The sequence below is a fragment of the Oncorhynchus clarkii genome, chromosome 2 (genome assembly GCF_045791955.1).
Source record: "Oncorhynchus clarkii lewisi isolate Uvic-CL-2024 chromosome 2, UVic_Ocla_1.0, whole genome shotgun sequence".
NCBI classification, from domain to species: Eukaryota; Metazoa; Chordata; class Actinopteri; order Salmoniformes; family Salmonidae; genus Oncorhynchus; species Oncorhynchus clarkii.
In genome coordinates, this window is record NC_092148.1 from 10,431,478 (window position 1) to 10,450,322 (window position 18,845).

General features: G+C 38.2%; 1 protein-coding gene across 1 annotated transcript in view; it reads left to right on the plus strand.

Moving 5' to 3' along the window:
- Positions 1-18,783, plus strand: part of LOC139379271 (protein S100-A1-like) — a 25,325-nt gene extending 6,542 nt beyond the window's left edge. Inside the window, exon 3 of the mRNA XM_071122079.1 lies at positions 18,512-18,783. Within this exon, the coding sequence (XP_070978180.1) occupies positions 18,512-18,676 (165 nt within the window). The 3' untranslated portion in view covers positions 18,677-18,783. The remainder of the gene's footprint in view (positions 1-18,511) is intronic.
- The last annotated feature ends 62 nt before the right edge of the window (positions 18,784-18,845 follow it).

An 18,845-nucleotide genomic window follows, 5' to 3' on the forward strand; every position in this document is an offset into this window, starting at 1 on the left:
AGAGGGACAGAGGTAAAGGTCGGCAGGCAGGCTCAGGGACAGGCAGGGGTCGGTAATCCAGAGAGGGACAGAGGTAAAGGTCGGCAGACAGGTTCAGGGACAGGCAGGGGTCGGTAATCCAGAGAGGGACAGAGGTAAAGGTCGGCAGGCAGGCTCAGGGACAGGCAGGGGTCGGTAATCCAGAGAGGGACAGAGGTAAAGGTCGGCAGGCAGGCTCAGGGACAGGCAGGGGTCGGTAATCCAGAGAGGGACAGAGGTAAAGGTCGGCAGGCAGGCTCAGGGACAGGCAGGGGTCGGTAATCCAGAGAGGGACAGAGGTAAAGGTCGGCAGGCAGGCTCAGGGACAGGCAGGGGTCGGTAATCCAGAGAGGGACAGAGGTAAAGGTCGGCAGGCAGGCTCAGGGACAGACAGGGGTCGGTAATCCAGAGGGGGGTAGAGGTACAGATCGGCAGGCTGGCTCAGGGACAGGCAGAGAGGTCAGGCAGGTGGGCTCTGAGTCAGGACAGGCAAGGGTCAAAACCAGGAGGAAGAGAAAAGAGAGCCTGGGAAAAGCTCTCCTGAGCTCTCTGGAGCAGGTTTTCATCAATGATCGCTCTGTACTTTGCTCCGTTCATCTTTCCCTCAATCCTGACTAGTCTCCCTGTCCCTGGCACTGAAAGACATCCCCACAGCATGATGCTGCCACCACCATGCTTCACCGTAGGGATGGTGCCAAGTTTCCTCCTGAAGTGACGCTTGGCGTTCAGGCCAAATAGTTCTATCTTGGTTTCATCAGACCAGAGAATCTTGTTTCTCATGGTCAGAGTCCTTTAGTTGCCTTTTGGCAAACTCCAAACGGGCTGTCATGTGCCTTTTACTGAGGAGTGAGTTCCGTCTGGCGGAAGCTTCTTACTGTAACCAGTGCCTGTAATCTGGTTCAGGTTATTAATCAACCTACCAGGGTGTTTACAAACACTACAGGAACAAGATCATCCACATGCATCAATCACATTTTTACTAATACTGTAGAACTTTGTTCTGAAGCTGTTTCCATACCCATTGGATGCAATGATCACAATATAGTGGCTATATCCAGGAAAGCCAAAGTTCCATCAGCTGGGTCTAAAATAGTGTATAAGAGATCATACAAAAGATTTTGCTGTGACTCTTATGTGGATGATGTTAAAAATATTTGTTGGTCTGATGTGATTAATGAGGAGCATCCAGACGCTGCACTTGATGAATTTATGAAATTGCTTCTTCCAATTATTGATAAACATGCACCTGTTAAGAAACTGACTGTTAGAACTGCTAAGGCTCCATGGATTGATGAGGAATTGAAAAACTGTATGGTTGAAAGAGATGGGGCAAAAGGAGTGGCTAATAAGTCTGGTTGCACATCTGACTGGCTGACTTACTGCAAATGTAGAAATGATGTAACTAAACTCAACACAAAGAAGAAGAAACTGTATTATGAAGCCAAGATCAATGATATAAAGAATGATGGAAAAAAACTTTGGAGTACTTTAAATTATATTATGGGCAGAAAGACAAATTCATCTCCATCTTTCATCGAATCAGATGGCTTATTCATCACAAGACCATTTGACGTTGCTAATTATTTTAAAGATTATTCAACAAAACAAAATATTCATGCATAAAAATAAAAATAAACTAATAATGAAAGAAAAGCAGTGCAAGTTTGAATTTTTTAAAGTGTGACGACCCTCCCACTCTGTCTGCTGTATTCTCTCTTTGTTGTTTCCTTATTAGGATGCCGGTGGGCGGAGTTGGGAGGGTCGTCAGCTACATGGGAAACACCTGGGCCAGGTGTCCCAGGATAAGTAGACCTCTTCCACATTCATGGAAGAGACTCTCTCCATGCAGACACCTTTAAAGATTTAGTTGTGTTTCTTGGTTGTTTTTGATTGGTTGCTTTGGCATCTTTCAACACCCTGCATTATCACATTCATGCAAGCAAAACACTCACTTACACTACTGATTACTGATTACACACACCATTGTATATTGTACTTAGTTACTGTATTTAATAAATATATGTTTTGTTACTCCTTATCTCCACGTTGTCTCCCTTTTGTTACGGGCTTTGAGCCGGTTCATGACATAAAGTTAGTGTGGGAGAAGTGGAACAATTATTGTTAAAGATCAATAATGACAAACATTGACAACTTAGATGGAAAGCTACTGAGGATGGTGGCTGACTCTATAGCCACTCCTATCTGTCATATTTTTAATCTGAGCCTAAAGGAAAGTCTTTGTCCTCAGGCCTGGAGGGAAGCCAAAGTAATTCCACTACCCAAGAGTGGTAAAGCTGCCTTCACTGGTTCTAACAGCAGACCTATAAGCTTGCTGCCAGCTCTTAGCAAACTGTTGGAAAAAATGTTGTTTGACCAAATACAATGCTATTTATCTGTAAACAAATTAACAACAGACGTTCAGCATGCTTATAGAGAAGGGCACTCAACATACTGCAATGACACAAATGAGTGATGGTTGAAAGAAATTGATAATAAGAAGATTGTGGGAGCTGTATTGTTAGATTTCAGTGCAGCCTTTGATATTATTGACCGTAACCTGTTGAGAAAACTGAAGTGCTATGGCTTTTCAACCTCTGCCATATTGTGGATTCAGAGCTATCTAATATAACTCAAAGGGTTTTCTTTAATGGAAGCCTTTCTAATGTCAAACATATAAAGTGTGGTGTACCGCAGGGCAGCTCTCTAGGCCCTCTACTCTTTTCTATTTTTACAAATGACCTGCCACTGGCATGAAACACAGCGTGTGTGTCCTTGTATGCTGATTCAACCATATACGCATCAGCAACCGCAGCTAATGAAGTCACTGAAACGCTTAACAAAGAGTTGCAGTCTGTTTAGGAATGGGTGGCCAGTAATAAACTGGTCCTGAATATTTCTAAAACTAAGAGCGTAGTATTTGGTACAAATCATTCCTTAAGTGCTAGACCTCAGCTGAATCTGGTAATGAATGGTGTGACTGTTGAACAAGTTGAGGAGACTAAATTACTTGGTGTTACCTTAGATTGTAAACTGTCATAGTCAAACCATATAGATTCAATGGTTGGTAAGTTGGGGAGAGGTCTGTCCGTAATAAAGAGATGCTCTGCTTTATTGATACCACACTCTAGAAAGCCAGTCCTGCAGGCTCTAGTTTTGTCTAACCTTGATTATTGTCCAGTCGTGTGGTCCAGTACGGCAAGGAAAGACCTAGTTAAGCTGCAGCTGGCCCAGAACAGAGTGGCACGTTTGGCTCTTAATCGTAATCAGAGGACTGATATTAATACTATGCATGTCAGTCTCTCTTGGCTAAGAGTTGAGGAGAGACTGACTGCATCACTTCTTCTTTTTATAAGAAACATTAATGTGTTGAAAATCACAAATGGTTTGCACAGTCAACTTACACACAGCTCTGACACACACACTTATCCCACCAGACATGCCACCAGGGGTCTTTTCATAGATCCCAAATCCAGAACAAATTCAAGAAAACGTACAGTATTATATAGAGCCCTTCTCATATTGCTCAAATAAACAGCAAACCTGTTTTCAAAAAACAGATAAAGCAACGCCTCTCCCCTATTTGACTTAGATAGTTTGTGTGTATGCATTGATATGTAGGCTATGTGTGCCTTTTTTTTAATGTATGTAGTTCTGTCCTTGAGCTGTTCTTGTCTATTGATGTTCTGTATTATGTCATTCTGTATTATGTTTCATGTTTTGTGTGGAACCCAGGAAGAGTAGCTGCTGATTTTGCAACAGATAATGGGAATACTAATAAAATACCAAATACCAAATACCAAATTCCTCTACTTTACCTGACACCCTAGACCAACTTCAATTTCCATACTGCCCCAATAGATCCACAATCGATGCAATTGCCATTGCACTGCACACTGCCCTATCCCATCTGTACAAGAGGAATACCTACGTAAGAATGCTGTTCATTGACTACAGCTCAGCCTTCAACACCATAGTTCCTTCCAAGCTCATCACTAAGCTGGGCCCTGGGTCTGAACCCCACCCTGTGCAACTGGGTCCTGGACTTCCTGACGGGCCGCCCCCAGGTGGTGAAGGTAGGAAACAACACCCTCACTATGCTGATCCTCAACACAGGGGCCCCACAAGGGTGTGTGCTCAGCCCCCTCCTGTACTCACGGGTCACCCATGACTTTGTGGCCACGCACGTTTTCAACTCAATCATTATGTTTTCAGACAACACTACCGTTGTAGGTCTGATTACCAACAATGACGAGAGTCTACAGGGAGGTGAGGGCCCTGGTGGAGTGGTGCCAGGAAAATAACCTCTCCCTCAATGTCAACAAAACTAAGGAGCTGATCGTGGACTTCAGGAGACAGCAGAAGGAGCACGCCCACATCGACGGGACCGCAGTAGAGAAGGTGAAAAGCTTCAAGTATCTTGGCATACACATCCCTGACAATCTGAAATGGTCCACCCACACAGACAGTGTGGTGAAGAAGGCGCAACAGTGTCTCTTCAACCTCAGGAGGCTGAAGAAATATGGCTTGGTCCCTAAGACCCTCACAAGTTTTACAGATGCACCATTGAGAGCATCCTGTCGGGCTGTACCACAGCCTGGTATGGCAACGGCACCGCCGGCAACCGCATGGCTCTCCAGAGGTTGCAAACTACCTGCCCTCCAGTACACCTACAGCACCCGATGTCACAAGAAGGCCAAAAAGATCATCAAGGACATCAACCACCCGAGCCATGCCCTGTTCACCCCACTATCATCCAGAAGGCGAGGTTAGTACAGGTGCATCAAAGCTGGAACAGAGAAACTGAAAGACAGCTTCTATCTCAAGGCAATCAGACTGTTAAATAGCCATCACTAGCCGGCCTCCACCCAGTACCCTGCCCTGAACTTAGTCACTGTCACTAGCTAGCTACCACCCGGTTACTCACACCTGAATCTCAGAGGCTGCTGCCCTATGTACACAGTCATGGAATCACTGGTCACGTTAATAATGGAACACTGTTCACTTTAATAATGTTTACATACTGTTTTACTCATTTCATATGTATATACTGTATTCTAGTCAATGCCATTCCAACATTGCTCAACGTAATATTTATAATTCCATTCTTTTACTTTGAGATTTGTGTGTACTGTTGTGAATTATAGATACTACTGCACTGTTGGAGGTAGTTAGGAACACAATCATTTCTCTACACCCTCAACAACATCTGCTAAATATGAGTATGAGACCAATAACATTTGATTTTGGCTATCATTTTTAGTGGGTGAAAATAGGTTGTAATCTTCTTGATCAACATATACACCAAATATTACCCAGTTCTCCACGCTGAAATGATGTGGCTGTAAACAGTTACAAACTTAAACAAACTCATCAGGGAATACTTAACATGACATATTGAATGGTCTAATCTCTCATGGACAGATCTACGTAAACACAACTGGTACCGTAGAATCTGTATGAGGCTGAACAGGAAGTGTAGGTTAACGAGCAGCAGTAGTTCTGCTTTTGGGTTTTTTCTTCACTGGTTATTTGCACAAATCACGATTTCACAGGTGTCAGCATCTTTCGAATTTTGAAGGGGAGGGGATATTCTGCCCGTAACTTGCAAAAAGAGAGGTTGGAGCTCCTCGTTCCAGTTCTTCTCCTCGTTCTAGTACAATTACCTGGGTGAACAATTACCTGGGTGAACAATTACCTGGGTTAACCAAGATTACACATATCCCTTTGTTGCCTGTAATATTAACTCATGATACACAAATAATTTTATTTATACTTTATTGTTTCTTTGTGAGGGTGACTTCGTGGATGAATGTGTGTGTGTGTGTCTGTCTGTCTGTCTGTCTGTCTGGCTGGCTGGCTGTCTGGCTGGCTGGCTGTCTGGCTGTCTGTCTGCAGGTCTGACTGTCTGTCTGCAGCTCTGTGGTTTACGATGATATCATCAATGTTCAATGTGTTGATTGTGGAGATAAAAAATATTCCAAAACTCACCACTAGATGTCATGAGAACTCTTAAAGTACTGCTTGTCCTCCATCTCTCCTCCCTCTCTTTCCTTTCTCCCTCAATGATGAATATCGCTATGCCACAGTTTCTGTTTGTTTGTTATTTTGGGCTATGACAGTCTATTGCGAATCAGTCTGACAGTATTTTTTACAGTAATTAAATCTGAAGACAGAATGGTTTGAAGTGACTGAAATGCATCAGAAAGGTATTGGGAAGTTCCAAAGATCATTAGGCAATCATGTTGTATGATTTTCTGTGTAGAAAAGAACATCATTGATTATCTTTTCCCCTCAGTCTGATTTATTGCCCCATCTTGCCAACTTGGTGCTAACGTCTTGTGGACATAGTAAAGAAAAATAGTACGTAACTACATGCAGGGTTGGGTAGGTTACTTTCTAAATGTAATCTGTTACAGTTACAAGTTACCTCTCCAAAAATGTAATCGGTAACATAACTTCTGGATTACCCAAATTCAGTGACGTAATCTGAGTACATTACATTTAGATTACTTTCTGCTTAAGATGCATTAGAAGAAGACAACATTTATGTTACCAATTGAACATCTATTGCAGGATAGATCAATGTTAAAGTTTACATAGCTGGCCAAGTATGAATTTTACATTTTACTTTATGGGTTGGACTTGGAAATATGGAAGTATAGATTAGCCAATTGTTTATCTGGGCATGACCCCAGAACTAAGGACTTATTAGCCAGCCCTACTCTGTTGTTTATGATTTTGTTGTCAATGAGGACTGATTGGGCTCAATGATTCGAGTTGAAAAATAAATGCTGCCCTCATGGAATGGCATACTTTGCCAAGAGTGTACAAATATGTCATCAAGGCAAAGGGTGGCTACTTTGAAGAATCTAAAATCTAAAATCTATTTGGATTTGCTTAACACTTTTTTGGTTACTACGTGATTCCTTAAGTGTTATTTCATAGTTCTGATGTCTTCACTATTATTCTACAGTAAATAGTCAAAATAAATAAAAACACTTGAATGAGTAGGTGTGTCCAAACGTTTGACTGGTACTGTATATATGATTTATATAGCAACTACAGATTGTCCCTTTAAGTCTATCAAACGTCTGCAAGGTTGAGCATGTGTCCACTAGGCCTATGGATTAGTTTTTATGAGTATTAATTAGATTGAGCAATAAAAGCCCCATAGGCTTGAATCTGCACTATGCAGCTGTTGAAAGAGCGCATTTTTCACTGGCTGTCCACTGGTATCAAAATCAATGATTCATAGGCAGTTTAAACTTCTTGAATTCAACCATTATTGGGTTCCAATACACATATACAGTGCCTTGCGAAAGTATTCGGCCCCCTTGAACTTTGCGACCTTTTGCCACATTTCAGGCTTCAAACATAAAGATATAAAACTGTATTTTTTTGTGAAGAATCAACAACAAGTGGGACACAATCATGAAGTGGAACGACATTTATTGGATATTTCAAACTTTTTTAACAAATCAAAAACTGAAAAATTGGGTGTGCAAAATTATTCAGCCCCCTTAAGTTAATACTTTGTAGCGCCACCTTTTGCTGCGATTACAGCTGTAAGTCGCTTGGGGTATGTCTCTATCAGTTTTGCACATCGAGAGACTGACATTTTTTCCCCATTCCTTCTTGCAAAACAGCTCGAGCTCAGTGAGGTTGGATGGAGAGCATTTGTGAACAGCAGTTTTCAGTTCTTTCCACAGATTCTCGATTGGATTCAGGTCTGGACTTTGACTTGGCCATTCTAACACCTGGATATGTTTCTTTTTGAACCATTCCATTGTAGATTTTGCTTTATGTTTTGGATCATTGTCTTGTTGGAAGACAAATCTCCATCCCAGTCTCAGGTCTTTTGCAGACTCCATCAGGTTTTCTTCCAGAATGGTCCTGTATTTGGCTCCATCCATCTTCCCATCAATTTTAACCATCTTCCCTGTCCCTGCTGAAGAAAAGCAGGCCCAAACCATGATGCTGCCACCACCATGTTTGACAGTGGGGATGGTGTGTTCAGGGTGATGAGCTGTGTTGCTTTTACGCCAAACATAACGTCTTGCATTGTTGCCAAAAAGTTCAATTTTGGTTTCATCTGACCAGAGCACCTTCTTCCACATGTTTGGTGTGTCTCCCAGGTGGCTTGTGGCAAACTTTAAACAACACTTTTTATGGATATCTTTAAGAAATGGCTTTCTTCTTGCCACTCTTCCATAAAGGCCAGATTTGTGCAATATACGACTGATTGTTGTCCTATGGACAGAGTCTCCCACCTCAGCTGTAGATATCTGCAGTTCAACCAGAGTGATCATGGGCCTTTTGGCTGCATCTCTGATCAGTCTTCTCCTTGTATGAGCTGAAAGTTTAGAGGGACGGCCAGGTCTTGGTAGATTTGCAGTGGTCTGATACTCCTTCCATTTCAATATTATCGCTTGCACAGTGCTCCTTGGGATGTTTAAAGCTTGGGAAATCTTTTTGTATCCAAATCCGGCTTTAAACTTCTTCACAACAGTATCTCGAACCTGCCTGGTGTGTTCCTTGTTCTTCATGATGCTCTCTGCGCTTTTAACGGACCTCTGAGACTATCACAGTGCAGGTGCATTTATACGGAGAATTGATTACACACAGGTGGATTGTATTTATCATCATTAGTCATTTAGGTCAACATTGGATCATTCAGAGATCCTCACTGAACTCCTGGAGAGAGTTTGCTGCACTGGAAGTAAAGGGGCTGAATAATTTTGCACGCCCAATTTTTCAGTTTTTGATTTGTTAAAAAAGTTTGAAATATCCAATAAATGTCGTTCCACTTCATGATTGTGTCCCACTTGTTGATGATTCTTCACAAAAAATACAGTTTTATATCTTTATGTTTGAAGCCTGAAATGTGGCAAAAGGTCGCAAAGTTCAAGGGGGCCGAATACTTTCGCAAGGCACTGTAGATTTGTGAACAGCCATCCACAACAACCACAATCCATAAGGCACAAATAGCTCAATGAGAGAGCAGCAGTGTGATTCACATCAATGCGCTGTGTAGATATCAATAATAAGTGATATCCGTATCACCGTAAACTACATTGCGGCAGTCGTCCTTACCTCCAAGCGGTTATTCAAGTTGGATAATCTTTCGATGCCGATAGCAGCTTGGACTGGACCCTACAAAAGCCTATTCCTGCTCTTTTCCCGCAATACATCAAACACATTTGGTGTGTCATCATGGTGATCTCTGACTTGTGGTCAGACTCGCTCAGGTGGAACAAACTTAAACTTGCGTCTTTTGTCAATGCTGATTTGAATAGCAAACATCCTTTCTGAATTTAAAAGTAATCCTCGAAGTAATCATCTAGTTTTTCAAAAGTGTCTAATCTGATTACAATATTTTAGCTGGTAACGTAACAGATTACAGTAAACTTTTCTTGTAATCATCAAATCAAATCAAATCAAATCAAATGTATTTATATAGCCCGTCGTACATCAGCTGATATCTCAAAGTGCTGTACAGAAACCCAGCCTAAAACCCCAAACAGCAAGCAATGCAGGTGCAGAAGCACGTAACGTCTGCAACGGATTGCATGTAATCTGTTATTCCCCAACCCTGCCAACGTGTTCCTGAGACTCTTATATTCAGTGATGGCGTCACAATACTTTGTGGCTTAAACCATTCAAAAGGTAGAGCCACACTTGAAGGAAGATGTAACCTCGGTTCTATGAACCAAACGCACATTTTCTCCCCATTTTCAAATCAGGTGACCCCACATGGGGTGGTGACCCCTAGTTTGGGAAGCACTGCACTATGGGCTCTATTTTGGGCTGACTTTGAGCCAGTGCAATTGTCAAACACATGCTTGGCCATTTCGACTTGTTAAAGCAAGCACTCTTCTATTTTCTAACGCTTGGATTGGTAATTGACCTGTCTCATATGATCTCGCTTGCGCTGAGGTGGGAGGGCTGGCAATATCTGATGTGTGTCCTTAAACACTTTGCGGTACTAACATGGTTGGTTATGGTATGGATTTTGACAGCGGTAGCGCAGCCTATCCAGCTGTGACGCGCAGTGCCAATAAGCGCATTCAAAGAAGAGAGATGTGTTTTTCGTGCCTGTAAACCTCGTATTTAGAAAAAAAATAACAATTGTTTTTTTGCCATTAAGTTTCATTTGGTTAAAAAAACAAGATTAGTCTCAACGAAGCCCTTTTTTGTCATGCCCAATGCATTCCCAAAGTATTCAAGATTATCAATAAAGGGCTTGGATAGAGACCTCCTTGAAATAAATCTTAATCACCAAAGCTTTATTAAAATATCAAGTTTGGGAGCAAAAAAACAATGAGTGGACATCCCTATTTATCTGTGTATTGTTCATTATTTTATCTATGTATTGTACGTTATTCTATGTATTGTACATTATTTTATATATGAATTGTACATTATTTTATATATGAATTGTACATTATTTTATATATGTATTGTACATTATTATATGTATTGTACATTATTTTATCTATTTATTGTACATTATTTTATGTATTGTACATTATTTATATGTGTATTGTACGTTATTTTATATATGTATTGTACATTATTTATATGTGTATTGTACATTATTTATATGTGTATTGTACATTATTTATATGTGTATTGTACATTATTTATATGTGTATTGTACATTATTTATATGTGTATTGTACATTATTTATATGTGTATTGTACATTATTTTATGTATTGTACATTATTTATATGTGTATTGTACGTTATTTTATGTATTGTACATTATTTATATGTGTATTGTACATTATTTATATGTGTATTGTACATTATTTTATATATGTATTGTACATTATTTATATGTGTATTGTACATTATTTATATGTGTATTGTACATTATTTTATATATGTATTGTACATTATTTATATGTGTATTGTACATTATTTATATGTGTATTGTACATTATTTATATGTGTATTGTACATTATTTATATGTGTATTGTACATTATTTATATGTGTATTGTACATTATTTTATGTATTGTACATTATTTATATGTGTATTGTACGTTATTTTATATATGTATTGTACATTATTTATATGTGTATTGTACATTATTTATATGTGTATTGTACATTATTTTATGTATTGTACATTATTTATATGTGTATTGTACATTATTTATATGTGTATTGTACATTATTTATATGTGTATTGTACATTATTTATATATGTATTGTACGTTATTCTATGTATTGTACATTATTTATATGTGTATTGTACGTTATTTTATATATGTATTGTACGTTATTTATATGTGTATTGTACGTTATTCTATGTATTGTACATTATTTATATGTGTATTGTACGTTATTCTATGTATTGTACATTATTTATATGTGTATTGTACGTTATTTTATATATGTATTGTACGTTATTTATATGTGTATTGTACATTATTTATATGTGTATTGTACATTATTTTATATATGTATTGTACATTATTTATATGTGTATTGTACATTATTTTATATATGTATTGTACATTATTTATATGTGTATTGTACATTATTTATATGTGTATTGTACATTATTTATATGTGTATTGTACATTATTTTATATATGTATTGTACGTTATTCTATGTATTGTACATTATTTATATGTGTATTGTACATTATTTTATATATGTATTGTACATAATTTATATGTGTATTGTACATTATTTATATGTGTATTGTACATTATTTATATGTGTATTGTACATTATTTATATATGTATTGTACATTATTCTATGTATTGTACATTATTTATATGTGTATTGTACGTTATTTTATATATGTATTGTACGTTATTTATATGTGTATTGTACATTATTTATATGTGTATTGTACATTATTTTATATATGTATTGTACATTATTTATATGTGTATTGTACATTATTTATATGTGTATTGTACATTATTTATATGTGTATTGTACATTATTTATATGTGTATTGTACATTATTTATATGTGTATTGTACATTATTTATATGTGTATTGTACATTATTTATATGTGTATTGTACATTATTTATATGTGTATTGTACATTATTTATATGTGTATTGTACATTATTTATATGTGTATTGTACATTATTTATATGTGTATTGTACATTATTTATATGTGTATTGTACATTATTTATATGTGTATTGTACATTATTTTATATATGTATTGTACGTTATTCTATGTATTGTACATTATTTATATGTGTATTGTACATTATTTTATATATTGTACATTATTTTATATATGTATTGTACATTATTTTATGTATTGTACATTATTTATATGTGTATTGTACATTATTTATATGTGTATTGTACATTATTTTATATATGTATTGTACGTTATTTATATGTGTATTGTACATTATTTATATGTGTATTGTACATTATTTTATATATGTATTGTACGTTATTCTATGTATTGTACATTATTTATATGTGTATTGTACATTATTTATATGTGTATTGTACATTATTTATATGTGTATTGTACATTATTTATATGTGTATTGTACATTATTTTATGTATTGTACATTATTTATATGTGTATTGTACATTATTTTATATATGTATTGTACATTATTTATATGTGTATTGTACATTATTTATATGTGTATTGTACATTATTTTATATATGTATTGTACATTATTTATATGTGTATTGTACATTATTTATATGTGTATTGTACATTATTTTATATATGTATTGTACATTATTTTATGTATTGTACATTATTTATATGTGTATTGTACATTATTTATATGTGTATTGTACATTATTTTATATATGTATTGTACGTTATTTATATGTGTATTGTACATTATTTATATGTGTATTGTACATTATTTTATATATGTATTGTACGTTATTCTATGTATTGTACATTATTTATATGTGTATTGTACATTATTTTATATATGTATTGTACATTATTTATATGTGTATTGTACATTATTTATATGTGTATTGTACATTATTTATATGTGTATTGTACATTATTTTATATATGTATTGTACGTTATTCTATGTATTGTACATTATTTATATGTGTATTGTACATTATTTTATATATGTATTGTACATTATTTATATGTGTATTGTACATTATTTATATGTGTATTGTACATTATTTATATGTGTATTGTACATTATTTATATGTGTATTGTACATTATTTATATGTGTATTGTACATTATTTATATGTGTATTGTACATTATTTATATGTGTATTGTACATTATTTATATGTGTATTGTACATTATTTATATGTGTATTGTACATTATTTATATGTGTATTGTACATTATTTATATGTGTATTGTACATTATTTATATGTGTATTGTACGTTATTTATATGTGTATTGTACATTATTTATATGTGTATTGTACATTATTTTATATATGTATTGTACGTTATTCTATGTATTGTACATTATTTATATGTGTATTGTACATTATTTTATATATGTATTGTACATTATTTATATGTGTATTGTACATTATTTATATGTGTATTGTACATTATTTATATGTGTATTGTACATTATTTATATGTGTATTGTACATTATTTATATGTGTATTGTACATTATTTATATGTGTATTGTACATTATTTTATATATGTATTGTACGTTATTCTATGTATTGTACATTATTTATATGTGTATTGTACATTATTTATATATGTATTGTACATTATTCTATGTATTGTACATTATTTATATGTGTATTGTACGTTATTTTATATATGTATTGTACAATATTTTAGACAGCATCTGTTGTCATTTTGGATGTGCATAAAACTCCTGGTAGTGAAATAGAAAAAGAGGAAGAATTTGAGTTGTAAAAAAATTATTAAATGTTTTGCCATTGCATTATTGATATAAATGACCATGGGATTGGGGTAGGAGAGAGAAAAAACATGGGATGTTTATACACTGCTCAAAAAAATAACACTAAAATAACACATCCTAGATCTGAATGAATGAAATATTCTTATTAAATACTTTTTTCTTTTCATAGTTGAATGTGCTGACAACAAAATCACACAAAAATTATCAATGGAAATCAAATGTATCAACCCATGAAGGTCTGGATTTGGAGTCACACTCAAAATTAAAGTGGAAAACCACACTACAGGCTGATCCAACTTTGATGTAATGTCCTTAAAACAAGTCAAAATGAGGCTCAGTAGTGTGTGTGGCCTCCCTACAACGCCTGGGCATGCTCCTGATGAGGTGGCGGATGGTCTCCTGAGGGATCTCCTCCCAGACCTGGACTAAAGCATCCGCCAACTCCTAGACAGTCTGTGGTGCAGTCTGTTAGTGGATGGAGCGAGACATGATGTCCCAGATGTGCTCAATTAGATTCAGGTCTGGGGAACGGGCTGGCCAGTCCATAGCATCAATGCCTTCCTCTTGCAGGAACTGCTGACACACTCCAGCCACATGAGGTCTAGCATTGTCTTGCATTAGGAGGAATCCAGGGCCAACCGCACCAGCATATGGTCTCACAAGGGGTCTGAGGATCTCATCTCGGTACCTAATGGCAGTCAGGCTACCTCTGGCGAGCACATGGAGGGCTGTGCGGCCCCCCAAAGAAATGCCACCCCACACCATGACTGACCCACCGCCAAACCGGTCATGCTGGAGGATGTTGCAGGCAGCAGAACATTCTCCACGGCGTCTCCAGACTATGTCACATGTGCTCAGTGTGAACCTGCTTTCATCTGTGAAGAGCACAGGGCGCCAGTGGCGAATTTGCCAATCTTGGTGTTCTCTGGCAAATGCCAAACGTCCTGCACGGTGTTGGGCTGTAAGCACAACCCCCGCCTGTGGACGTCGGGCCCTCATACCACCCTCATGGAGTCTGTTTCTGACCGTTTGAGCAGACACATGCACATTTGTGGCCTGCTGGAGGTCATTTTGCAGGGCTCTGGCAGTGCTCCTCCTGCTCCTCCTTGCACAAAGGCAGAGGTAGTGGTCCTGCTGCTGGGTTGTTGCCCTCCTACGACCTCCTCCACGTCTCCTGATGTACTGGCCTGTCTCCTGGTAGTGCCTCCATGCTCTGGACACTACGCTGACAGACACAGCAAACCTTCATGCCACAGCTCGCATTGATGTGCCATCCTAGATGAGCTGCACTACCTGAGCCACTTGTGTGGGTTGTAGACTCCGTCTCATGCTACCACTAGAGTGAAAGCACCGCCAGCATTCAAAAGTGACCAAAACATCAGCCAGGAAGCATAGGAACTGAGAAGTGGTCTGTGGTCACCACCTGCAGAACCACTCCTTTATTGGGGGTGTCTTGCTAATTGCCTATAATTTCCACCTGTTGTCTATTCCATTTGCACAACAGCATGTGAAATGTATTGTCAATCAGTGTTGCTTCCTAAGTGGACAGTTTCATTTCACAGAAGTGTGATTGACTTGGAGTTACATTGTGTTGTTTAAGTGTTCCCTTTATTTTTTTGAGCAGTGTATATGTTCCCCATTCTGTATGGAGAGCTCTCAGCGCTGTTATGTAAGCGGTGCGCTCATGACATGCTCCTATCTATTCAATTATGGGGGTTTGGAGTTGGACCCACTCTGCTGTACAATGGACAGTTTAGTTTGAGTTAAATCAGGTCTCTCTCTCTCTGTCCTTCTCCCCTCTCTCATAGGAAGCGCCTGAGTTTCAAGTTTTGGGAAGCTAATGTTCACCATAAAAATACACCTTTATAGTAAAGCATTCCATGTATCTGTCTGTCATCGCTTTTGCAGACTTATGTAAAATATCCTAGTAAGCCAACTATTCATAATGTGATGAGTAGATTAGATCATTTAGGCTAATAATACAACTCAATCACTGTTTGTGTTAAAAGACTGCAGTGTTCAATGCATGGCTGCCCCTGTATTGGCGTAGAGGAGGCCTAAGCTATAAGCTATGTCAGGTACGTTTCTTCTCCTTTCTTTTTCATGCAATTCTACGACACTTTATATGACTGGAGACATTAGCAAAAAGTATTTTTTTTATGACAAAAATGACAGGGTAGTATAGACCTATAAGCTACTGCTGACTCTGACTAAATCAATTGTATAGCTAATAGACTATGTGTTTGTAGATCGACTGAGCTGAATGAACCTACAGCAGCCAAGGTGATAATGGCTGGGGTCAGTTGCTTGTTTTTGCTGTTCTCCAAACAGCATTTGAAAGTTTTCTAACTGTATAGAAATGCAGTAAATTAACTTGGGAACGACCCCGCTCCTGCCACAGGCACATGGAGAGATCCAGAGAGAACCAGCAGACCTACCCTCCTACCACAGACACATGGAGAGAACCAGCAGTCCCACCCTCCTACCACAGACACATGGAGAGATCCAGAGAGAACCAGCAGACCCACCCTGCTACCACAGGCACATTGAGAGATCCAGAGAGAACCAGCAGACCCACCCCTCCAACCACAGACACATGGAGAGAACCAGCAGTCCCACCCTCCTACCACAGGCACATTGAGAGATCCAGAGAGAACCAGCAGACCCACCCCTCCTACCACAGACACATGGAGAGATCCAGAGAGAACCAGCAGACCCACCCTGCTACCACAGACACATGGAGAGATCCAGAGAGAACCAGCAGACCCACCCCTCCTACCACAGACACATGGAGAGATCCAGAGAGAACCAGCAGACCCACCCTCCTACCACAGACACATGGAGAGATCCAGAGAGATCTCTCAGGACCTCCCCTCCCAGCTCTCCCAGTCCAGTAAGAGAAGCAGGGAGGGTGGGGAGGAACCTCAGACCTCCACATACTCCAAGAGGAGCAGGGATGAACGCTCTTACACAATCCACAGGATGTCCCCAGGCACTGAAATGACTTTCAAGTTGATATGCAATTTGTCATGCTTGATACCTTTACTAATGAGTTTCCTGATAATACATATGTTTCTTGTTCTTTAACACTTGAGGGTTGTAATACAGCCACATACAGTCGGCTAGTTAATGTGTATTTTGCAGAATGAAAGAAAGATAGAAGAAGAGGTCAATAATATCTGGATATAGAAAGAGGTAAGGGGCAGCCCATTACTGCACTGGGACACATCAGGGTCAATACTGTTTCTTGGTAGTCTTAAACAAGTCTACTTTGAAACAAAAGTATACACCTAACACACATGGTTATAGGCTTGTGTCAGAAATAGAGTTAAAATGTATTTAATTTTGAGTTTGCATCCCTATATTACACTTTTTATACATAATAGAAGACTGAAATATAACAACACGTTTGACATTGAAACACCAGACTTTCTGTGTTTTAATTTGTATTTATTTCTGATCAATTATGAAATTATGAAAATGATTAATAACATTCCACCCATGAGACCACTAGAGGGCGCTTTTGTTCATTTGACTGCAGGAAAGGCTACTTATACTACTGTATGTTACACAAGACCCAGAAGAAGGAGAGTCTCATGACTATCAGTGACTGGCTGTTATGTTATATATACTTTTTTTATTGAACCTTTATTTAACTAGGGAAGTCAGTTGAGAACAAATTTTTATTTACCATGACGGCCTACTAAATGACGGGGAGCAACAGAACATCAGCTTGGAATATCCATCACAATGGTGTCAGAAGAACACATGCTTTGCCAATGACTTTTTCTTCTGGTCAGGAGGACTACTGTATGCTGTATTAAACTGAAGATGCCAAACATGACCAATATACTTTTGTCACCCCTATATCGGTCTGTGTTCAGCATCATTGGTATAGATTTGTGTGAATGAGATCCGTGTGTTAATGCGATATGAAAACATTCTAGGTGATCCCATGTCTATTTTATCATGTTGAATTCAAGGATGAGGACTGAAAGACATCAAGTCTAAACTCGAACCCCCTCCCTCCCTCACTATAGGCTACACACACTCATAATCAGAAGGGCGTTGCCTGTTCTTTATACATTCCTGAACAATCTTTCCCACGGCTCTTGCGCAGTAGATTCAGTATCATTGGTATATATTCAGCAGTACCCTACTTCCCCACCCTGTTCTGATAGCGTCTCTCCTCTGTTTGGTAAGTAACCAATCTCCACTTATTCTACTATTACTATTGGTGTCTTTGGTTTAACAGAGGAGGTTATCTAGTGTAATAAACAGGTCTCACACAACTGTAACAACTGTTTCCAAGTGTGACTAGCTACTGATCTGTCTCGTCCGGCAAACTTGTAGGCTATAATGTTCATTAGTCTTCGCTTGATTTGATTCCAAAATATGTTCTTCTATGGTTTGTTATGCAGGATGACGGGCCATACTATTTACGCCCTACAGACTGGAATAAAACCAGGGTGTCTGTAGTGACGCCTCTAGCACTCTCACTCACTCACTCACTCACTCACTCACTCACTCACTCACTCACTCACTCACTCACTCACTCACTCACTCACTCACTTCATCTCCTCCATCTCTCCTTCCCTCTCAGTCCCAGAAGGACCCAGCCGCCATAGACAAGATCATGAAGGATCTGGACCAGAATGGTGATGGGAAGGTGAACTTTGAGGAGTTTGTCTCTCTGGTGGTGGGCCTCTCCATCGCCTGTGAACAGATCTACCAGCTCCACACCCAGAAGGCTTCTGCCAAGAAGTGAAGGAGGACAGGACAGAAAGAAAGAGAAGCAGAGATGGCTGTTTTTATATGTGTCATTTTTATAAATAAGTCTTACTATTGTGAATAAACACTGGCTTACCCACTCTGTATCTCTGTTTGTCACATTTGTCTGACGTGTGTCTGTCTGTTGTATTTGGCCTGTAATTTGT